We start from the raw sequence: 24302 nt of genomic DNA, 5'->3' as shown, positions 1-24302 counted from the left end.
GTCAGTATTTCCCCTTTACAAGCAGGTAATTTTCAGAAGAGCTGGGGAGCAGATAATTAAAAACCCCACCTCAACCTGCACACTCATCCACTCCTCCACACCCGGCCTCCATGGCTCCCCTGGGAAGAAGTGGAGGCCATGGAGAAACTTCCAGAATCCAAAATTTACCAAGAATGAGTCTGGGTCAGCAGGGGTCACTTCCTTTTATTAATTCATTCCTGCCAGCTGACATCTCATTTTCTGGAAGCCAACCCGCGGAGCCCAGCTCCCCCGCCCCTCCTTCCTCCCTGCCGGGGAAGAGCATCCCCGCTAAGAATAACAAGGAGAACTGAGCAGGCGCTGGGCTCACCAGTCATCAGAAAAAGGAGCCGCCCCCTCTGCTCCCCTTTCAACCCATTTTTAAATTCTGGGGCAGACTCATTGTCTCAGGACTGACAGGGAAGGGAGGTTCGTGGCCTCTCGGCCTTGTGCTCCCACAACTGTGGTTCCAGAGGACCCTCTCGCCTTTCCCTGCCTCATAGGGTACCTGAAACCCCACCGTCAGTGTAGCAGTCTTTTCATCCTCTCACCTACACACACACACACACACGCTTTATTCAATCAAATTTATTTATTGAGCATGTTCTTGTGCCAGGTAGCGTGCTAGGAGATGAGGACGCTTGCAATTACATCTGACCTGAAAAAATGCCTTAAACCTTAGCAGACAGAGCTTCACCCTAGAGCTTCGTTAGAGCTTCCCAACGGTGGAGGAGATCTTGTAGGTGGAGGGATGGGACTTTGGGAGCGTGCAGGGCGAGGGTGAGGGAGGGCATTGCGAAAAGAACTTGTCTGACTTCAACTTAGACACCTGTTTATTGAGCAGTTAATGTGTCCCAGGAACTTCACTGGGGCCTCAAGAGAGGTAATACATAGTGTGACTGCGAATCCTGGGTCTTCAGGGGTGCATTACCCAGGGGAGATCCCCTGCTCTTCTGAGAGGCATTGCAGTATTGAGGGCAGAACCCGGGTGTGTGGTCACAAGAATGGAATACTGGTCTGGCAGGTGGTCTGGTTAGCTGTGATCTTGGGGAAGTCAATTTATCCCCAAACCTCATACCTTCTGTGGTAGGGGAAGGAGTTCTCTGTAAAATGGGAGTTGTCATAACTACCTGCTGCTAAGAGCTGATGAGATAATTGTGGCTGCACCTTGGAGACTCTGGACAGCTGTAGATACTTATTCTGTGGATCTATATTTAGTACCTGCTATCAGACATAATTTAACTGGGGGTCAGTTAACACAATGGACAGAAATCCCTGTCCTTGTGGGGATTTCGGTGGGGGAGGATGGATGATGAATGAACAAATAGAGTGTCCATGGTGTCAAGGGCTCTGGAGGAAAACACATCAGAGCTGGGGGTTAGGAAGGACTGAGGGAAAGGGTGCTGCTATTATATAGAATGGCCAGAGAAGGTCTTTTAATAAGTGACAAAGTGCTGCTGGAGCTAGAGCTAAAGGAAGTGGGGAAGGAATCACAGGGTTATCTGGGGAAAGAGCATACCATGTAGGGGAGACTGTAGGTGCAAAGGTCCTGAGGTAGGTATGTGCTACAACGAGTATCAGGGTTACTAATGAGGGGAGAACCAATTGCTGAAGTTTCAGGCATTTTTTTTTTTTTTTTTTTTTGGAGCAGAACAAGAAGTTTATTACTCTCACTCAGTAGTTGCTGGGAGCTTTGATGTTAAGTCATACATAATTTGAGAAATACCAGGAATCTTCTTAATCTCAGTGACCGTCTTTAACACCACCTCTACAGGGATCTCATTGCCAAGGGTTGCAGGTACACCAGTCATGAAATCACTAGTAATAAAGGTTCCAATAACCATGGCTCTCTGGCATGAAGGATGCTTCTGAAGTGGGTCCCGATCAAAACGTAAAGGTGTCAGAATCACCGGCATCTGGCTGATTTTCCCAGCACACCCAGACTCCCTGAGAACGTTATGGGCCTCAAAATCAGCTTGGCGTAAAGTACTGAGCACCCCTGTTGTCAAGAAAGTGGGGGTAACATCTGTAGGAGGTTCTTTAACTGGTGGGCCAAATATATAGACAACTCTGTTAATGTTGTGACACAGGCGAGGTATAAGTCTAGCCAGGAAAATTGGAGATTCCCAGTCAGGCTCATCCTTACTGGAGATTCCACACCCATAACTGGAAGAACGACAGTCACCCTGCACACCCACAGTTTTAACTGGTAGCGGGAAGGCATTCGGTGAATGCAGACTTGTAATTTGCACCAGCTTCTCCTGAGCCTCTTCAGTTGTGCAGGCTTTGACTCTCTGTAATAGTGTATGTGGCTTTATAACGCTTGCAGAAAAATCAGCTACTATTTTCAAAATACTGTTGGCTTCTGGAAAATCCTTACAAATATAAGTTTCCTCAGCACATATTACTCTGATTGCCAGGCTCGGACCTGGGAATGGATGCCTGGAAACGAACTCTTCCGGAAGTCCAAATTCTCTGCCTAAGATCCTTACTTCGTCTTGATGAAAATCTTTCAGAGGTTCTATGAGTTTTCCCTCCTCTCTCAACTTTCTGATAAGCTCTGTGTCGTTATAATGTTTTTTTATTTTATTTTTTTTGTGACTTAAAACATTTTATTTTATTTATTTATTTTTATTTTTTAAACATCTTTATTGGGGTATAATTGCTTTACAACGGTGTGTTTGTTTCTGCTTTATAACAAAGTGAATCAGTTATACATATGTTCCCATATCTCTTCCCTCTTGCGTCTCCCTCCTTCCCACCCTCCCTATCCCACCCCTCCAGGCGGTCACAAAGCACCGAGCTGATCTCCCTGTGCTATGCGGCTGCTTCCCACTAGCTATCTACCTTACGTTTGGTAGTGTATATAATGGGTTTTGATGAGTTCAGCTTTGCCACTTGCAACAAGGGATGCACTTTCAATTAGATCAGGCCATAAAGTACCTTGGGCAAGGAAAACCTCCTCTGGTTTCAGGTGCATTTCTCCAATTACTTCATTGGCAATCTTGACAAAAGTATCCCCAATGATTTTTCCTTTCTCCTCGGGACTCGTAGTCATTTTAAGGTTTTGCTAATTCTCTTTCGTGGAGATCTGTCTTCATCTGATATTGGTAGAGCTGTTTGTTCCATTGTAGAAAGAATGAGCGGCATTTATCACTTTGACTTGAATTCCAAGCTTTCTGAGGGCCTCTTCAACAGACTGACGTTCTCGTTTTCTCATAAAGCCATTATCAATGTGCACAGCAATGACTTGACCTTGGTTTAAAGCACGATTCAACAAAGCTGTACAAACTGTTGAGTCCACTCCACCACTGAGCAAAACCAAAACTTTTGATGTGCCGATTCTCTCTTTGATCTCTTGAGCGCACTCAAGTTCTCTGTTCTGCACAGGGAAGGTCCCGCTGCACCCAGCTATGTCGAAGAGGAAATTCTTCAGTATTACTTTCCCGTTTTCTGTAAGGCCAACTTCAGGGTGGAACTGGACTCCATATAATTTTCTAGAGTCATTTGCTCTGTTAGTGTTGGAGGGTCTCCTGCAGAGGCGGGGGGTGGCTGTGGCTCACCGTGGGGACAAGGACACTGGCAGCAGAAGTTGTGGGAAGTACTCCTTGGCTTGAGCCCTCCCCGAGTCTGCCATTAGCCCCACCAAAGAGCTGGGTAGGCTCCAGTGCTGGGTCACCTCAGGCCAAACAACCAACCGTTTTAGGCATCCTGACAGCTACTTTTTCGACACAACCATGATTTAAAATTATATTAAATTATTATATCAAAAAGAAATATATGTTTGCAACCTATTCCTTTGTAATTATTTAGCTACATTCTAATTCTGTGTATTTTACTCTGATCCATACGCTTCAGGTAATTTACATCTATTGTAGGCATATAGTGATATTGCCACGTAATAGAGGGAACTGCCCATCCATTCTCAACTCCGTATTCAGTGACGTCGTGTCAGGAGCTTGAAGCCCGCCATGCTGGGAGTATTTACACCTTGGCAGTTGGCAGACACACTGAATCACAGTTGCGCCTCTCCTCCTCCAAAGAGCGGATAGTGAACATTTTCCAACCTACCAAGGCTGCAGCTCCCTGCAGGGCAGATCTGAGGCAGGAGCTCCCTTTCCGGTCTGCTCTCAGATGATCCCCGAGGCTGGAAGAGGAGATGGGGGTGGTGCTGAGGAAAATCTCAGGGTGTGGTAGAGGCAGTCAGGGTGTGCTGGGCAGGACCTCCAGCCCCACCCCGTCCCTGGGCCCCCATATTACTCCTGGAGCTGCCCCGACTGCATTATTGTCTCTCAATCCCCACTTCCCTAGCGGACTGCAGCCAATTCCTTATTCCCACACTGCAGTTCAGGAGGCATTCCAAGCTCCTTTGAGTGCCCAGCCTTGAGCATGCAGTCCCTAGGGATAATGATAATGACAGCAATTTACAGTCATTGCTTTTAAAATTCTCTCAACAACCCTAATCAGGTAGACATGGTTATCTTCCTCATCTCATGGAAGGGGCATCTGAAGCACGGAGAGATTCAGTAACTTGTGCAAAGTTGCACAGCCGTTACCAAGTCCAAACTTGCACTGCTCGCCGCATGACAGGGCAATCAACTGAGAAACGAGTTGTTGGGACAAGGAATAGTGATTTTATTCAGAAAGCCAGCAAATGGAGAAGATGGTGGACTAGCTTCGCAGAGAACCATCTTACCCTCGTTAGAATTCAGACTTATAGTAAAAGAGGAGGGGGTGTTATTGATCGCTGCAGCCCTCTTGGTGTCAGAATCCTTTGTCCTTGCAGCTGTCCCTGTAGGTCCAGTCACGATGTTCCTATAAACCTCGAACAAAACAAATGTTATTGTCTGTTCCGCAACTTTGTATCTCTATATGAATGGAACAGTGTTATACCTTTAAAGGTCAGAGCCTTGAGAATGGGCTATCCTGTATATTTTAAGCTACAGGCAACATTCTTATCTTGTAGCAAAAGCAATGGAATGCAAAGGTGAAAGTAAAAGAAACAGATCCAATATGGAGTCAGATTTGTTCTTCCCTATTACACAGCTAGTAAGTAGCAGTCTTAAGTCGAGCCCAGGCCACTGGCTCCAGAGTCTACACTGTTTGCCATGAAGCAACTCTATGACATGAGAGGTAAGGGCCCTAAGCTCGGGGAGCTTGTGCTGGGGTGGGGAGATCAGGAATATCTGGGCCGCGAGAGAGACAGATGGCATTTTGCCAGGAAAAGATGGCGATCGGAAGAGGGCATCCCAGGTGGAGGCAACAGACAGTGCAAAGGTCCAGAGTGTGGGGGAGAAAGGGCTGTTCAGGGAAGAGGGAACGGCCCCAGCTGCCTGTCACTTCGACGGCCTCACCCACCCTGGAGAAGCCTGCCTTTGGGGCTTCAAAATGACAACCTTCCAAAAATAACTTATCTTCAGCTTTCTCTCTGTCTTTGCTCAGTGATTCACATGTTCCTCAAGGTGGTAGTAAAGTAGATTAGTTCCATAACACAGCGACTGGGGAAATTGTGTGTGCGTGTGCATGCTGGGGTGGGAGGCGGCAGGGAGGAGACCTGGTAGAGTGAATGTGGCATCTGGCTTGGGATTAAGCATTTTCCTCAAGTCTGTTCATTACCTGCCTTGAGCAAAGCCAAGTGGTAGAGGCTGGTGAGGGCAGGGCAGGAGGGGCGACTGCTGTGCCTGGTTGTTCTCGACGCTCTCTCTAAGTAGCTCAGAGTTTGCTGTCCTGGTCACTCTCAGGAGGTTAATGAGACAATGAACATCTCTGGGTCAACTGTTATGTTATCCAGCATCCTTTGTACGAGCCATCTATGCAAAGCCATCTATGTAAGAGCCATCTATGTCCTGGAAGGACAGACTTCTCTTTCAGAACTCTGAGCAGAGACCACCCTCTTTGCAGGAGAAATTTCATCTCTCCAGATGAGTCTGTTGGCCTCTTTTTATCTGCTCCGGTGAACTATATAACCTAAGCATCCACATCTAAGGGATTGCATCCTGTAAATTTAACGCTGCTCTGTGTAATGAGTTCCAGAAAACAGAGAAGCCCCAGTGGAAATTTCCATTGAGGTTCAGCATAACCATTCTTCCCGGAAAAATACTCTTGGACAAGGTAATAGAAATCCTTGTTTGCCTGGAATCTTAAAGAGAAGAGTGCTGGTGGGAGGAGCCCAGGGACTCTTGTTTCTCCAGAAGTTTCCAGAGGTTTGGAAGACCTTGCGGTCACTGACTGTTCTGGCAATAAGCACGGCATCTGCAGAACTGAGGATTCATGGTTGAGAGACGCATGAACTCAAGCCCGCGCCCTTTTGAGCACAGCAGAGGAGGAGTTAGGAATAAGCACCACTGCGTCCAGGGTGGACTGGTGGTGAACACATGGGGTGCATGTGTCCAGAGGCTGAGTGTGGAGGGACTCCCTGCCTGCGGGTCAGAGGTGAGCCTTCTGCAAGGTTATTGGTTCTGGATCTAAGAGGTCAGCAAATCTCCCCCAAATGAGAGCTCTTAACTACAATGTATTTTCCCTTTTGCCTGGGCTACCAGGACATTCACAGGGAAAATTAGTGTTCAGCTGGTGACTAGACATTTCAGGTACGTGACATATCTATTAGTGGAAGCTTTGGGTCCTTGTTAAAATTGTGCTGGGGGAGAAAAAAGAATGGAGGCAACATATAACACTAAAATAGAAGTGTTTTTTCAGAATTAATCTTTAGCCTCAAAGAGTGACTCTTCGTGAGGCCCTGGAGAGGAGAGGGTGGGGAACCACACAGTCAGTCAAGGGAGTCTTTGCACCCCTCTGCCTGGTGTGTGGTGTTCCTCTGCTTCCCTCATGCTAATCCTCGCACGGCACCTCTAATAAGCCCGTACCCCAAACAGTTCTAGCCCCTCCACGTTCTCCAGGCTGTCTCCTATCCAAGCCCATTCATTTGTTCATCCATCAGTCCATCGATCTATCCACCCCCCACCCCCCTCCACTCTCAGCAAACACTGAGCACTCTTCCTCTGTCCCAGGACAGGGCTATGCATTGACTAAGAATTGGGATCTGCCTTTCAGTAGCCTTTGCATCCAGTAAGGGAGAAGATTTACCAATGGGTAAGTTCAAGAGATGTTAGGACAGTGGAACAATAGTCAATTTAGGGTTCAGAGAAGAGGGAGCATGGACTTTGGGACCAGGCTGTCTGGGTTTGGAATCCTGGCTTCATCACTTATTAGCTGTGTGACCATGGGCAAATTACTTGACGTCTCTGTGTCTCAGTTTTCTCAGCTGTCAAACGGTATTCCATTGGACCTGCCTCAGAAGGTTGTCCTGGTTATCTACCGCTGCCTAACAAAGTGCTCGTGCCATTTTATTATACCTCATGATTTTGTGGTCAGTTACTCAGGCAGTTGGCTGCTTGGTGCTTTTGCCCCACGTGGCATCAGCTGAGGTCACTCAATGGTACTTCAGCTGGAAGGTCCCAGATGGCTTCACTCACGTGTCTGGCACCTCGGCCAGGATGGCTGAAAGGCTGGGTCCAGCTGGGACTGTCCACTAAAGCACGTGAATGTGGTCCCTCCAGCATGGCAGTCTTGGACTAGTCAGACTCTTTCCGTGGAGGCCCAGGGCTGCCAAAGAGAGTACACCAAGAGATGGAGGTGGAGCTGCTAGTGTCTTCAGGTCTGCTCTAGAAACTGGTACAGCATCACTTCCACCACATTGTACTCATCAAGTGGACCCCGGGCCTGCCCAGGTTCAAAGTGAGAAGACAGACTCAAACTCTCCAGTGGGAAGAGCGGAAAGGATTTGTGGCCATTCTTAAAGCACCACAGTTACCCGAAGATGAAATGAGTTAATATGCGGAAGCAGCTAGAGCCGTGACTGACAGCGAAAGGGACGTACAAGTGTTTGTCGTTGTTGCTTTAATTACCGCCCTTGCGCTGAGTCTTAATAGATGAGCCTGTGCTCTCTTGACAGACAGCCATGGGGAGCTGGGGAACGGTGGGTTTCAGATGGATGGTGTTATTAGCACGTAGTCGTGTTTCGTGGGCAATCTTGTGAGAGTCCTGGTCTTTGCTAATTTGAAGTAGATGATCAGACCTACTGATATATGCAAAACATGTAAGTGACTGCTAACTATCAGGTCACACATCCCTCCCAGGGACAACCAGGGACCCAGCCTGGTGGGAGACCCAGAGGGCAGGATGGCTTGGAGGCCAGCCCCCTCACCCAGGACATGTGGGCTCAGCTCCGAGGTGCTCACAGACCCAGAAACACACAGATGAGCAGACACGGCTCTGGGCCGCCTGCCTGGGCTCCCCCTCCCAGAGCCCACCGCTTAATTGGAAAGGGCCATTTCAACATCTTAGCAGAAAATGGAGTTTTTCTTTCCTTGATGTCGTGATTTGACTGGGGGTTAGCAAAGCATCAGTGAATCCTAAATGTCTATTTTAAAAAATCAAGCCTTCATTTCAGCTTGGCACAGGGCTCTGCTCTCCCTTTGTGGGAGGAAGATAAAACGCTTTCATGCACGTCCTTCTGCCTTGAATGCGGGCTGGTTAAACATCTCTGGTAATGGCTGGGCTGTGCCAAAGATTTTTTCTCTTCCCAGTAGCAGTTCCTGCCTTTAAACGGCTTCCACGGGGAAGAGCCATAACACACATGCAGAACAGAGGCTGAGAAAGGCTTCCAGGAGGAGGGCTTGTTTCCGAGGGGCAGGTGCCGTGGCTTGAGCCCAGCTCGGTCCCTCGCATCAATTACCTTATGTAATCCTTACTAGGCTGGGGTGAGGGGTGGGGGGAGAAATGAGGGTTATTTTTACCACCCTTTATAGTTGAGACATCTGAAGCCCAGAAGGGCTGAGTGGACCGGATCATCCAAGGTCACACCCCTGGCGGGGTAGAGTGGGGGGCAGAGCAACTCCTACCCAAGTGTGTCTTACTCTGTGTTTTTACTCTGCCAGGAAACATGGGGGTCCTCCCCCCCCCTCGTCATTCCCTTCACCCCATTACTAACTCTTGTACAGATGCGGACCCACTCTGGCGGGGGCCCCCCACTCTGAGCGGACCAGTGGTGGGTGCCACAGCTTGGTGATGTGATTTACCTAGGAAGACCCCAAAGCATGGCGTGTACTGACTCTGAATGAGAGCACAGAACCAGGGTGGGCGCACAGGGTGTGCTGAAGGGGAGGGAAGGGGGCGTTTTGAGAGCCCTAGAGGAGGGGAGGGAGGACGGCAGAGGACACCTCATGGTGCCATTCTGAGAGCCCAGAGCTGTGGGTCCACAGCCCAGCCATTTCACTGAGGCGTCACTGCATGGCCTTGGAAAAGCCTTGTCTCCACCAGCAGCCTCAGGCTCTTCATTTTAAGGTTGAGTGACTGTGCTTTAGGCTTTCTGATGTCCCTTTCAGTCCTGAGACTCTGGGAGTTTATCAGTGCTGCTAAGCACAGCTGTACAGGTTGTGCACTGCACAACTCCAGGTAGGTGCCACCGGCAGACTGCAATGTGAGTCCGCGTCCCATTCCACGGTCCTGGAGTCTATAAATGGGGATATAGATAGGACATGAGATCAGAGAAGAGGGGAGAAGTTCCAAGCAGAGGGTGGCCTGTGACCACATTTTCTCCAATCAAGAGGCAGACAAGTATTCATACTGCAAAAAGGAGTGGTCACATAGGTGTGTCTGGACCTGTGGTGAGAGATCTCTGGGGTTTGTCACTAATCACACCCAGCAGCCACATATGAGCATGACCACTTTGATTGGCTCTGATTTAAAAGCACAGTGTTGGTCCACTAGGGAGAGACCCCTTTGACGGGTCTAAGATGTGGGGCCTCTAGTTGTCAGAGGCAGCTTCCTACGGGAAGTCTTCCCTGACAGTCCTGTAAGCGTGAGACTCCTCAGCCACACTGCCTGCAAGGATTATGTATTTGGTTAGTACTTGCTGATGACTATTGCCGAAAGGAAAACAACTGCGTCTCCCCTCAGGCCGGGGCTCCCCGAGGGCGGGGCTGTATCTCCCCTCAGACCGAAGTTTCCCTGCCATCAGAAAGTGTGTCTCCGTCCTTCATTCATTCATTTGATATTGACCGAGGACCTATTTAGTGCCAGACACTGTTCTAGGCTCTCAGAACATTATACTGATAAACAGCAAACAATTCTTGCCATTGCTAAGTGCTAAGAAGCAGGGTTGTGTGACTGGTTCACCCGGGGTGTTTTGGGAGGGCCTTTCTGAGCTGCGAGATTCAGCAATAGGGAGGAGACAGGCGTGGGAAAGTCTGGGTGAAAAGCATTCCAGGCAGAACCAACCACAGGGCAAAGGCCCTGAGGTGGGAGGAAAAGAAAGGTCAGGGTGTCTGGGCATAGCGAGGGCCTGACTGCCATCCCGTGGGGTCTCCCGGAGCTTTCTGTGGCTTCTCCGTGGTATGGGCTCTGGGCTCTGTCCCCTGCCTGCCTTCCTCTGCTGCCCCAGGATGTCACGGAGGAAGTGTCCTGCCAGCGCGATGCCCTTCCTGCAGCCGCCCCCGGCCGCCCGCCTCTCCAGCCACACTCTGGACTCCCTGCCCCCAGCCTCCTTGCTATTGCAGACCTGGTCCCCTGAGCTCAGCCCCTCGTGTCCTGTTCCTTAGAGCCATCTTAAGCAAGCAAGGAGAAAACCTCCTTGACCTGAATTTTGGATTTACAGACAGGGCGCCAGAGAAACATGTAGCTGGGCAGATTCAGGAAGGCCCTCACCTCCAGTCCGTCTTCTGGAACTGACGGCAATCAGCCCCAGGCCCTGTCCCGACTTTCTCCAGCCCCCCAGTACAGACATCCTATAACAGAGGCCAGTAAGTGCCTGGCCTTGTCATGTCCCCCGCAAATGGGCCGTTAAGAGGCCAGGCTGGGAAGTCACACTGAGCCATTGTTGAAATCTGTCGAGTGATTTCACCTCTCAGGTCCTCCGTTTCCCCAGATATAAAATGGGAATAATGGCATGTACTAGGTAGGATTGAAATTGGATAACAGATACTTGGGAGGGTAATGCTTGATTAATTATTGATTACTGTGGGTAATGCTTATTGTTTGTATGCCAGGCACCATTCTTCATTTTTATAAGCAGTATCTCATTTAAGCTTCATAGTCCAATGAGGCAGGCACGTTATCATCCCCATTTCTGAAATGCAGACACTGAGGTACAGGGAGGCCACCCAGCTGTTCAGGAAAGCTACCGGAGAGTGGTCCACAGCCAGGGCTGGCACTGTCTCCCTAGGGGATGTGTTGACATATGAGTGTGTGGTTTTGGGTTGTCACAGTGGCTGGGGCCATCTTGCGGGGTTGGGGGACAGTGGGGATTCCTAGTGAATGTGCCCCCTGGGGCAATGTGTGGACTAGTCCTACACAGGAAGAACTGACCACCCCAAGTGCCAACAGACCCCTGTTTTGAGAAACACTGATTCCAGAACTACTCCTCATTAACAGAAGAAGGATTGAGTCCCGGGTAAGGTGACTAGTCCAGGGTCACCTGATACATCAGGGCAGAGCTAGGACCACAGCCACATCCTCACCTCGACCATCACTTCACGGCGCAGAGCCCACGCCAGAATTTGAACCACGTTCAGGGTCAGGCCCACTGGCAGCACTGGACTGGTGTGTCCCTCAAAAGCCACCGGGTGTGGCCTGTGATCCCCTTTCCCAGCCTGAGGAAGGACCCCCTCACCCAGCCCTGGCTTGAAAGGTGATTTTTTTTTTTTTTTTTGCAATACGCAGGCCTCTCACTGCTGTGGCCTCTCCCGTTGCGGAGCACAGGCTCCGGACGCGCAGGCTCAGCGGCCATGGCTCACGGGCCCAGCCGCTCCGCAGCATGTGGGATCTTCCCGGACCGGGGCACGAACCCGTGTCCCCTGTATCGGCAGGTGGACTCTCAACCACTGCGCCACCAGGGAAGCCCGCTCCTCTCATTTTGGGTGTGTGTGTTTGTGTGGGCAGATGGACTGACTCTCCTCTCTTCTTGCCCCAGGGAGTTGGTTTGTTTCCCACTTGGTGGGAATACCACCACTGTAACCCTGGCCTCTGTCTATCCAGCTCTCAGGCCACAGGTGGATCCTGGAGCATCCACTGCCTATGAAATCTGGGTTGGGGAACATCTGCTGAATCCTCTGTCCCCAAACCTCTTCCTGAGATTTCCTTGCCATTCATGTGCTTGAAATTTTACCATCAGAGATTCATTTCTTTGTGACCTGGCCTGGGATGGTGGGTGGGTGATCCCTCTTTTCTTTTCTTGTTCCCTAATTGAATCAGGATTATTTTCATTGTAAATGATAGTTAGAACACTTAGCTTGGTCTCAGGTGATATAACTGAATGAATTATTGAAAAGTTCAGATTATTGAAAAGTCTCTGGCTTCAGGCATGGTTTGATCCAGGGGTTCTCCTTGTTAGCAGGACTCTGGCCCCATTTTGTTGTGATTCCCTGGGCTCCACTCTACTCCTGGGTCAGTTTTCTCTTCTGACCACCCTCCCCCCAATCCCACCACATTGTTGGCTACAGAACCATCTGGAGATAAACAGCTTCTCTCTGAGAGGTTCTGATAAAAGAAGGAGGAGCTTTGGAGAAGCCCCCCCCCCATACATCTCATAACTCATTGGCCCAAACTGGGTTATGTATTCCCTCTACTTCCCTCCCCCAGCAATCACTGTGGTCCAGGTGATGGAATCAGTTATCCCTGGGCAGTGTCATCATATTTATTACATAGCAAACTATGGTCCTTGGACAGAGAGAACCTTCAGACCGTAATGCAGACCTGCAAGCTGAGGGAGGGAAAGGGGCAGGAACGCCTCAGACCACCATTCACCAGGTCACGCACAACGGCAGCATCTCAGGCCGCCCAATGGGGAGCTCCCCAGCAGACTGCCCGTTAGACGAGTCCGGCTCCGGGCAGAAATGGCCAAGCCCCAGCACCTGCCATGCTGGGTCACTGGCTGGCCCTGACTGGGAGGAACTGGCCTGAGCTCCAGAACTGAGGTGGCCCCTGAAGGTGCTATAACCGGAGGCTCTCAGCTAACTGCTCTCCTATCACTGAACAGGAAACTCCTCCTTGAAGAGGGATCTGAGAGGCATGCCTCCACAGCCACCTGGCAGCTAGGAAATAAACCAGGACTCAGACTCCAGGGGTCTGGGGCCAGACGCCTGTGTACTTAACCCCTTGGTAGACAGTGGCGGGGGGGGGGGGGTATAAGGAGCACAGCGTTAGTCTTGGGTATCCTGGCTGTGCCACCACCAGCTATGTGTCCCTGGGCAAGTCGCTACATTCATTCATTCATTTATTCCAGCACTTAGCATTTGCTGAGTGTCAAGCCATGTGCTAAACCCCAGGAATTAATGCGAGGAATCACAGGTTCTGCTCCAGCAGATCACTGGGCCGGGAATAGGGTGTTGGACCTGTGCAAGCTGGGACACAGGCACTGTTGTCCATCCCACTTCATGCAGAGGTGGCCTGTTCTCTCTCCAAGCTACCTCTCTGCCATGAGGCTCAGTGGCTTATTGACCTTGGGGCAGGGTTTATGCCTGGGGGTCTGGATACAAGGGCTTTGGCACTCCAGACCCCAGGGCAAGTCCTCCATCTTTGCCTTTATCCAGACACAGCATGTCCAGGCAGAGAGCCAGGCCAGCTGGGCAGGAACCATCAGTTAAACAATAGACATTCATCAGCTGATGGATGAGTCTGAGAGAAATCAACAAACTCATTTAAAAAACCAAGCACCCAGAATTTCCCAAGTCCTTTTCCTTACCCAGCCAGCCAAGATGCATGACCTTGAAGAGGTCCCTTATCTTGCTGCAAATTATTGCCAGGAAAATCTATGGCCAATTAAACACGCAAATGTTCCCCTTGCACCTTTTACTTTCTCTTAAATAAGCTCTGGCCTGACCTATGGGAGAAGATGCTGGACTCACCTGTTCCTTCATCAGACTAAACATTTCCCTGATGGCACAGACACCAGGGCTTGGTTATTAAATCAGCAAAACCCAAATGCTCCCAAGATAAACTCCTGATGATGTGATAATAGCAGTCACCCTGTAGAATCCCACCTGTGCATATCAGCAGTGGAAATGTCATCATCAGCAGGCATCCTGGTTAAAACAGCCCAACAGGTCATTTGCTGATTTACGGCTCAGATGCTAAAACACGAATGTAAACAGGCTCCAGTGGCCAATGGAAAAACACTGACAGTGCAAAATGCTTTTCCTCACCTTCACCAGGGAAAGTCCCAGAAACGCTGAGCATCCCTGGTCTTCCTCTCCTACTCCAGCCACTTTGGGCCAGTGTGAAGGAATATACAGACTGGAGGGTTGCGGTGATCTCGGAGAGGCAGCAGTGAGTGGCGGTGTGAAGCGAGATCTTAATTCCCTGCCCAGGAATTGAGCCTATGTAACCTGGATGAAAACCGGAAATCCTAGCCACCACACCCCCTGGCTCTTGCCCCCAGTAAAAAATGCACTTCTCATGGAGGCAAAACTATAAAAACAGGTACAAAGTTTATTTTTAGAGAGGTAGCACAACAACACGTGGGAGAGCACACAGAGAAACCGTTTGTTTAGTTAAGATAGAAGCGAGGCAGAGATGCCCACCGGAGAGAAAGGGTGTGGGCGTTCTCCCTAAGGAGGAGGAATGCAGTAAAGAGGCGGTTAAATCATTTATGCAGGGCGGTTCTTCCTGGTCTTTGTGTACCTTTGGCCAATTATCTGGTTTCTTTTTCCACACCTGACCTGCCTTAGGAGCCTCCCCCGCATATGTGTGCAACTTTTTTCCAAAATGGATTTCAGCCCAGAGGCGTATGGGATGGCCTTAGCATCACATTATTATGGGGTGGGTCCACCTCCTTTTTGACCCCCAAGGAGCCTTTCTGCGCATGTGCAATACTTCCCTTGCCCCAAGGATGGGAAATGTATGACCTCTTGATCTTTTAACAGGGTTTAGTCCTACTCCGTCCCTGCCATAAAAATGTCCAACGTCTGGTCATTTACCTTATTTCTGTTGCTAGGTTTTATATCGAGGTGCAGATCTCGAGATATAGACAGGAGTCAGGTCATAAATATGTAGTCCTGGAGCCCGTTTGTCTCTTGTTTCAGAAATGTAAACGGGGCTGGTAATGAATGTCTGGCCTGAAGCCCAACTTCTTCTCACCCCAGGAAGTGTGAACAGGAAGCCAGTTGTAAATATCTAGCCTGGAGCCCGTCTATCTCCTGCCTTAGCAGGGGGCATAATTTTTTTCCTAAAATGAGCCATAACCCACCACCTACCCTCTCCCCAGCTCTGCCTGTTGGGCAGATGTGCTACGGTGACTACCGCCCACTCCTCACTGTGCCCACCCCTCAAGGGTAATTGTTTATTCTCCTCTTTCAGTCTCTGCCTGTCTTATTCTCTCTCATCTGCTTTTTCTCTATCCCATCTTTTTCTCTCTCCTCCTTTTCCTGAGGTGGGTCTTCCGTGACTTTCCATTTTAACACGCTCACATCAGGAAGTTCTTTCTAAACCCTGGGCCAGACTCGGGGGTGTTTCCCTAACCCTAGGCCGGTCTTGGCGTGTCTGAGTCACATTTCCCCTCTTGCCCTCACAGGGACTGTCCTTGCTGTGGTGATCCCAGTCTGGTCCTAGTGAAAGGTCAGGCTCCCCCAGCAGGCAGATGGAGAGCAGCCCAGAGCCACCGCCAGCCCTCAGGGCAGCTCTGGGTAAACTAGAAAAGAGGTGCCCCTTCTTCGAGGTAGAGGTAGCTCCCGTGTCAGGGTGCACATCCCAAGGGCTTCAGCCCCGTGCTACCCCTTGGCCAAGCACCCTGTATGCAGCACGTGGAAGACAGGGCTGCCAGGACCTATTTCTCTGTGAGACGCAGCTCTGGGGATGGGGACAGAGGGATGGCTGTGGACTAAGTGGGTTCTTCCCAACTGCTACAGAGGCAAAGTCCAGAGTGACCACCTGCAAAGGCTAGTGGCCATGGATTTCCCTGGGGAGCTTGCTTAACATGCAGATTGCTGGCCCTGCAGGGAACCTGCTGCAGTGGGTTTGGCGTGGGCCCTGAACCGAGCTCCCCGGGTGATTCTGATGCAGCCCACACTCTGAGAGTCCCCGGTTCCCCAGAGCAGAGCCTTTGCAGATTTGTATCCCAATAATGAACACATTTTACCTCTCACCCCCAAAATAAGGGTATTAATTTGTCAGTTTTATACATGTAATACTGAAAGCTACGACATTAAGTAATAGAAGGAAAACATTTTTTAAAGGTAAAAATAAATACAAATAGGAATTGTAATATTTCCTCCCTACCCCCCTCAATTCTGCTTTCTAACCTTCTGTGCTCCCCACTTTGGAGGCCATGGCCACAGGGACTGGGAGAGGAGATTTAACCACTGAGAATGATGCCCGAAACTCAGCCTCTGTGCACAGGTGCCGAATTGAACCTCAGAGACGGAGTTCTGGGTGAAGTAGCAAAGAATAGCTTTATTGCTTTGCCAGGCAAAGAGGGACACAGCGGACTCGTGCCCTGAAAAACTGTGCATCCCAACCTGGGGGAATTTGGTGAGGAGTTTTATAGCAAGGGTTCAAGGGTGGAGTTGCTGGTAAGGGTCAGAGTGGGAGGGAGGGTTGCTGCAGTCCTTTAATCTGGTCTCAGGTGGTCTCCTGATGAGCTTTGCAAGGTTATCAAACTGTGATCTTCTCTGGAATGAATGCTGACGTCTTCCATTTGTTGGGCGTTTTAGATCTGTAAAGAGCTCAAGATATTTTTATGTGTATCAGCTTAAGGCGGCACTAGGACCCTGCTTCAAGGCTGCCCTGTTGTTTCTTGCCTGCTCCTCCCTTGTCTCTGCATCCTCTCCCTTCCCTGATTAGCAACTGTTTGAAAGGTTTCCAGGCCCAGGAGCCCCACAGGGTCATGCTCAGTTTCAAGATCATGAGTCATCTCCCCCTTATGGGAGGAAAACCAGGAGGTTTTCTCAGGAGGAAACCCAGACGCTTATGATCAGGGTGAAACCTCAGGCTCCCCTTCCCTCCACTGTGAATTCCTCGTGATTCTGCTGCCTTTGGAGGGTGTGGGGAGCTGTGGCGAGCCATGGCGGGGCACCCCCTGACTCCCGAGGTGCTCCCTGACTGCCCGCGCTGCAGGCCACGCCCCTTTCTCTCTCTAACGTTGCATCCCGGCCACTGTGCTGTGAATCAGGCCTGTGCTGATTTAGTGGCGAGTCCTGTTTCGGGTGACACGCTTCCTCACCTGTGAGATGAGAGGGGTGGGCTGAGTGACTGCTTGGTCTCCTTCCAGCCCCGACGAGCGAGGCTCCCATCAACCGTGGTGACGCCATTCGTGAGTGGGAGAGTAAGTGGCGGCCTTGGAAAAGACTAGGAACGAGAAGCGAAAGCTGGTTAGTAAGGAGATAACCGTACTCCAGCCAGTTCTTTGGGAGAGAAAGGCATGGGAGGGTCAAGGGTCCCCACAGCAAAGGCAGCAGGACTTGGTCTAGGTGCTGCAGGCAGGATCGGCAGTCACTTCATCCGAATTCTAGTCCGGACTCTGCCTGGAGCAAGTTTCCTTGATCAATTACTTTTTTTTTTTTTTTGAAGTATAGTTGCTGTACGATATTATATGTTACAGGTGTACAATATAGCGATTTACAATTTTTAAAGGTTATACTCCATTTATAGTTATTATAAAATATTGGCTCTATTCCCCGTGTTGCACAATACATCCTTGTAAACAAGTTGCTTCTTTTTCCTAACCTCAGTTTTCAAAAAAGCAGGATTGGGCTAGATAATCACTGTGGATGCTACCGTGGGTGTAGTCTAAAATGGACTTTTCCAAAATGCGGGCCATGAAAAAATTTTAATTATTTGGTGAGGCAGGGTAGGGCGTGGCAGAATAGGAAGTTTCCTTGAAACTTTTGTTTCAGGTGTGTGTGTGTGTGTGCATGCGTGTGTACTGGGTCACTGTACCAGTCCATGTCCCAAGAGGAACCAGAAGACACACTTCAATGACAGTAACTGGCATCGGGCTTCATGGACTGTTTACAAAGGTGGAGAATAGGGAAAGCATGGATGCAGGACCAGGGGCTGGCAGCAGTAGGGCTGCTGCCAGCCCTGAGGCAGAAGGAATGTAGGGAGGGAGTGCTTTCCAGAACCCAACAGGGGAGTCCTGTAGAAAAGGCCACCTTGAGAGGAGCCACAGCCTTTCATGGAGGGACAGCCAGGCTGCTGCAACCCAGCAGGAAGGAAGCCAGGAGGGAAAATACCCCTAGCTTCACTCTCCATCCTTCCGTGTCCTGCTGGAGCTACCCACTCGCAGAGCCTCCCAGAGGCCAGAGGGCAAGAAAGCCACGGGCGCAGTGCCCTACAGCTCCTGGGGCAGAGGGATCCCAAGGGGCGAAGGGACAACTTCCAGCCCAGGGAGATGTCCCATCTATATCTTCCCGTGGATTGCAGTCAAGTGCTCTTAAAAACCATCGTCCATTGGAGACCAAGGTGGCCTTGGGAGCCTGCATGGGTTTGAAGGCAGCCAGAATTAGGCTTGGATCCTGGCTCTGCCACCTGCAGGCTGCCTGACCTTGGACAGACTACTCACCCAAGGTGAGCCTTAGCCACCATACGTGTGAGAGCTGGGACCATGATGCTGGCTGTGCAGGTTGGCCACATGGGTTAGAAATAATAACTGAGAAATGCCAGGCACCTGGGACGTTCAGCATCACTCCTTTGCTCTAAGCGTGACAACAGGAATTAGTCACAGCCCTTTCTAAGCACCCGGGTGCCTGTCTCTGTTTCTTTAAACAGCACCCTTGTACTGGATGGTCCTTCTTTCGTCTCCATCCTCGCCACCCTGCCTTTGGTTGCTCCATTTCTTCTGCAAGCAATTACTGATGAAATGATTTATAAATTACAAGGTGTTTACTGCTCTTGGAGAAAACATAGACCACTTATCAGCAAAATTTACTGAGACATTAAGTGGTAAGAAGGACTAAAGCCCAAGGAAGGACCCAGAACGGGAGTAGCTTTCCTGGGGAGCCTGAGGTCAACGCGTATTTTCACCGTTATTCCCACTTGCAGTGGCAGCTCCTGGAGGCGAGGAGCCTGCTCTGCTCAGAGGAAAGACAGCCAGGGAGCTTCCTTTGCACCTGCACTGTGACTTGGGTTGAACCTAAGGCCTCCCTTGCTCCTGCTCTGGGGGCCCAGTCCCTTTGATTTTGTTGGGGAAAAAAACCCCCAAAATCAGTGTGTTTCTCTCCTTAACAAACACCGGGATTCCTTTTTCAGGGCAAATCAAACCAGACTGCTCAGGCTTCCATTAATTGAATACATCTTATCGGAGCCTCAGTTTCCTCAACTGGAGAGTGGAAATGGTAACTCCTGCTTTAGGGTTGGCTGCGAAGTGTAGAAATGAGTATCTGAAGAGCCTGGATCGAGTCAGTGAATGGAGATTCTGGTGGGGCCTCTGGGCAAATTCTCCCAGGATAACAGCTCGGATCAGCCTCCCCAGCCAGCCGTGGCTCTCCCTCTGTAAGCAGGGCAGCTTGATTTGCAGAGATTCTCCCTTTGTTGATGCCACTGAAGGCTGCCTATGGCTCTGCTGAAAGGCAGTGATAATTACACCTGGTGTGGGACTTGGGGGAAGTGTGGCGGGAGACTGCTCTGCTGTGTGGTATGTGCTCATTTGCATTAAGATCAGAAGCATCGTGTGCCTGCGTGTGTACTGGGTCACTGTACCAGTCCATGTCCCAAGAGGAACCAGAAGACACACTTCAATGACAGTAACTGGCATCGGGCTTCATGGACTGTTTACAAAGGTGGAGAATAGGGAAAGCATGGATGCAGGACCAGGGGCTGGCAGCACACGCACACACACATATACTTGTGCAAGACTGCAACTGAGGCTTGTCATTGGTGCTTTGGTAACAGAGAGGATCAGGGCAGCAAACCGGGAGCACTGACTCTAAAGGGATGACACTACAAATGGCTCAGAGGACATCCTTGTCCTTCCATGACCGTCCTGGGTGCTGGCTGAGGGCAGGGTTCCAAAACCAGACCGCTCAGGCTGGGCTCTAATCCAAGCTTTACCACCTTCCAGCTGGATGGCCCTGGGCAAGATACTTTAGCCTTTCTGTGCCTTGGTTTCTTTCATTGAAAATGGGGATAGAAGTGTGTTGTGATGAAGATTTCATGAGTCAGTACAGGTCAGGAGGCTACAATAAGGCCGGGCACATACTACGCAACATAAAATGCGTTACCTCTCATCACCGGCGTCAGCTTCTTCCGCATCATCTTCCCCTCTGCCTCTTCCGTCATCACTGTCATCAACATCATCATCATCATTATTATCTTCCTAAAACAGTTGTATAGTGAGAGGAAGCTTGGACTAGGGAAGGAAGAAGAACTAAGATTCATTCAATTATTATTTTTTTTTCCAAATATATTATTCCAAATGGGATGTGAGATAAGTCATAAACATTCTTACACTTCACCAAAAGAGACAGAATAAAGTTCATGGGGAAATGTGGGGAAGCGAGGGCAAGATGAGTGTACAGAATGACTCTGGGGGGATCCTGTAGAGTTTCTGGAAGTGGGCCGTTATTGTGGCTTTCAGCTCCATAAAAATATGATCAGCTGCAAAATTCACTGACAAAGGGAAGTCAGTCGCAGAATGGATGACCCCCGTCCCGCACAAACAGAAGGTTTAATAAAAGAATTCAGATGACAAAGAGTACATGCTATGAAATTCCATTTATATAATAAGTACAAAAACAGGCAAAACTAATCCATGCAGTTCCAAGTCAAGCTAATTGTTACCTTTGGGAGTGGGGCATTGAATAGGAAGATAGTAGGGGGAGAGGCCTGGGGATCCTGGTAATGTCCTATTTCTCGATTTGGGTGTGGAATTGTGAGAATTCATCAAGCTGTGCATTTATGATGTGTGTGTGTTTGTACGTATGTTTCATTGACAATTTCGAATAAAAGCGGTTGCTTGGTGGAAGCATAGCTTTTCAGCACACTGCATCTATAAGTAACACTTTATTATTTTTGTTTTTTTGTCTTTTAGTTTCATTGAAGTATAGTTGATTTACAATGTTGTGTTAATTTCTGCTGTACAGCAAAGTGACTCAGTCATACATATATATACTTTTTCATATTCTTTTCCATTATGGTTTATCACAGGATATTAAATATATTTTCCTGTGCTATACAATAGGACATTGTCGTTTATCCCATAATAGTTTGCATCTGCTAATTCCAAACTCCCAATCCTTCTCTCCCCCACCCACTCCCCCTTGGCAACCAAAAGTCTGTTCTCTACGTCTGTAAGTCTGTTTCTGTTTTGTAGATAAGTTCATTTGTGTCGTATTTTAGATTCCACATAAAAGTGATATTACCTGGTGTTTGTCTTTCTCTGACTTATTTAGTATGATAATCTCTAGGTCCATCCATGTTGCTCCGAATGGCACTATTTCATTCTTTTTTATGGCTGAGTAGTATTCCATCACACACACACACACACACACACACACACACACACACACACATATATGTATATATAATCACATCTTCTTTATCCATTCACCTGTCAATGGACATTTAGGTGGCTTCCATATCCTGGCTATTGTAGATAGTGCTGCTATGAACATAGGGGTGCATGCGTCTTTTCAAGTTATAGTTTTGTCTGGATATATGCCCAGGAGTGGTATTGCTGGATCACATGGTATCTCTGTTTTTAATTTTTTGAGGACCCTCCATACTGTTTTCCATAGTGGCTGCACCAGTTTACATTCCCACCAACAGAGTAACACTTACTGGTAATGACAGAAATAGAGAGCTAATCGTCGCTGACCGTGTGCTCTGTCCACTACACGTTTCCCTCACAGCTGTCCTGTGAGGTGGGGTGGCCCTCCACTTTTACAGACGGGGCAGCTAAGGCTTAGTGAGGTTAAGTAACTTCCCCGCACCCCCAGAGCTCTTCCTGGCAGAACGCACTGATTTGTGTGTCCTTCCCCCGCCTCCACCCCACACCTAATAGCGAATGCCTCTTAGATACAGCACAGAATCTGGCGCACAACTGAAGCTCGAGAAATGAGGGAAGGAGGGAGGGAGCAAGGCTTGTCATTGCATTGTCACCAGTCACCCAGTCTTGGCATTCTGAGATCATTTTTGTCTCCCCTCTAATTTCAATTGTACTTAAAGCCCGCGCCAAACAGCACGTAATTGCTTTCTGTTGCTAGGTCTAAAACGTTCTGTCACTCGGGCCTGCGCCTCCAAGCTGCACAATTGTTTGAAGTGATTGAGGAGCGAAGAGAGCTACTTCTGCTCCCCACGGGAGAACCTGGGTGGGAGAGGGAGGAGGGGCAGATGTGAACTAGGGTGGGGGATGATGCCTGCACCTAGCTGCTTTCCACCTGCCCAACCGCTTAGCTTCTTAACCCAGCACCAGGAGGTAAAAGTGAGTGACTGGCCCCCAAGTGGGAACATCTCCTGCCTCACCCCACCCCAGGGTCTCGCTTCTGTCCCAGTCCTGTGCAGTGGCCCTTTCCCATCCTACTGGACTCTTTGTCTGAATTAAGGTCAACAATTAGCCCAATTTGTGGCCGATCCCTCACAAAGCCCGCCTGTGCACTCTCCCTGCCGGAAGCCTATTTCTCCTGGGGAGACTTTAGTGGACAGCAAAAAGCTTCAGGTGGCGTCCCAGTCCTGGGGAGAAGGAACCCTCCTCTGATCCCAGAAGCTCTTTACATGTCCCTCTGGAATTGTTGGGGACATGGCTTTCCTGCCCTTTGGGAGGATCGTGTCTTTCTGCCACTGCTTATGTTACACTGAGTCAACATTCAATGAATAATAAATTATAATAACAATAACTTGAGGAAATTTATGCCCTAGCTTCAACGGGGTCCAAAACATAAAGGGAAAACCCACTGTAAATTATACCCTGGGACTAGCAAGTGAATAATGCAGGCGGCTTTCCCCAGAGACCTCCAAATCAACTCATTTAAATTAATAAATCTCACTCTCCTCTGTGCCTGAATAACAGGCTTATCTATGCGTCTTGAAATTGCCCAAAATATCCGAGTGAGGGAACAGAGCAATTAGAGTTCCTTCTTTGAGATGCTGTCTGACTTGCTGACTCTTATTCTGGCTGAACGTAGGGAAAGGGGAAAAGAAAAAACCCACAATAGCTTTGAATTCAATCCGACCAGCGGATCGCTTCTAAATGTACAAGCTTCCAAGTAACCAAACTGACTGAATTTTTCACTTTCCAGTCACTGCTTTTGTCTTTTCTGGCCTAAAAACCCTGATACAGACCAGTCTTTCTCGAAAAAGTCCTTGCAGAGCTTAAGACCAGAAAATATGGTTTGTTCTGACAGGTCCCCTACTGAGGCCCCTGGAATTTGGGACTGAACTTGAAACTATTTAAGGCAATGGAGGGCTCTGGCACTGACCAGCCAGAGGGGGTGTGGCCTGCGCCCCGCCTCCTCCCCCTCCCCCTCCCCTCCCCAGCAATGTTAACTCTTTAGTTTCTGGATCTTAGGGTAGTCGGTGTCGGGGGTATCCTGGAAGAGAGGGTGGGGTGCTGGAGGGCTCAAGGCAGCGGTGGGGATGAAAGCATTTTAATATCTCAACTGTGCAGAGGACTGACCGTCAGGTCTGCTTCTACATGCTCTGAACAGCTGGGGAGAGAGTGGGTTCTAATCTGCCTTTTCTGGGTCATTCATTTCTGTTCTTTCCCTCTCACCTAATTCTTCTTAGACTGTCCATAACCTGTTTTTCATCTCCACCCCAGTTCACCCAGCTTTGGTCCAATGCAATTTTGATGTTAACCATTCAGAGTTAGGTCAAACTCTATAAGTCAAGGGCAGAGTCGCCCAACAAGGCTGCCCTCACGTCAGACACTAGCCCCAGTTTTGAAGGGTCCTCAGAGCCACTGATACTTCCGACCAACTGGCTACAAACTCAGGGGTACCACTACCTCCTCAAGTTTGATAGTTCACTGGAATGACTCAGAACTAAGAAAAGCGCTCTACTTGTAACTACAGTTTTATTACAAAGGATACAAATCAGGACCAGCCGAAAAAAGAGACACAGGAAGTCTGGGAGGGTCCCAAATGTGAAGCTTCTGTGTCCTCAAGATGCAACACTCTTGCAGCCCACGTTGAGTATTACCAACCCGAGAAGACCACCTGAACCATAGTGTCCAGGATTTTATTGGGATTTCATTACCTGGGCACGATTAAAACAGTGCCCATGTGATGGAACTCAATCTCTAGTACTCCGCCCCTTCTAGGAGGTTGGGCTGAAATGTGGCTCAAAGCCCCACCCCT

General features: G+C 49.3%; 1 protein-coding gene across 1 annotated transcript; it reads right to left on the bottom strand.

Moving 5' to 3' along the window:
• Window positions 1-1673: 1673 nt before the first annotated feature.
• LOC132527898 (GMP synthase [glutamine-hydrolyzing]-like) lies at window positions 1674-20286 on the bottom strand. The gene is given in 7 exon segments (XM_060163920.1): window positions 1674-2593; window positions 2890-3078; window positions 3081-3141; window positions 3143-3551; window positions 10723-10802; window positions 11535-11599; window positions 20229-20286. Coding segments are annotated over 7 exon segments (1767 nt in total). The 3' UTR covers window positions 1674-1688.
• Window positions 20287-24302: the final 4016 nt, after the last annotated feature.

Source organism: Lagenorhynchus albirostris, chromosome 10 (assembly GCF_949774975.1).
Source record: "Lagenorhynchus albirostris chromosome 10, mLagAlb1.1, whole genome shotgun sequence".
Taxonomy (NCBI): Eukaryota; Metazoa; Chordata; class Mammalia; order Artiodactyla; family Delphinidae; genus Lagenorhynchus; species Lagenorhynchus albirostris.
The sequence above is the reverse complement of the archived record's forward strand: the minus strand, read 5'-3'. Positions and strand labels throughout refer to the sequence as shown.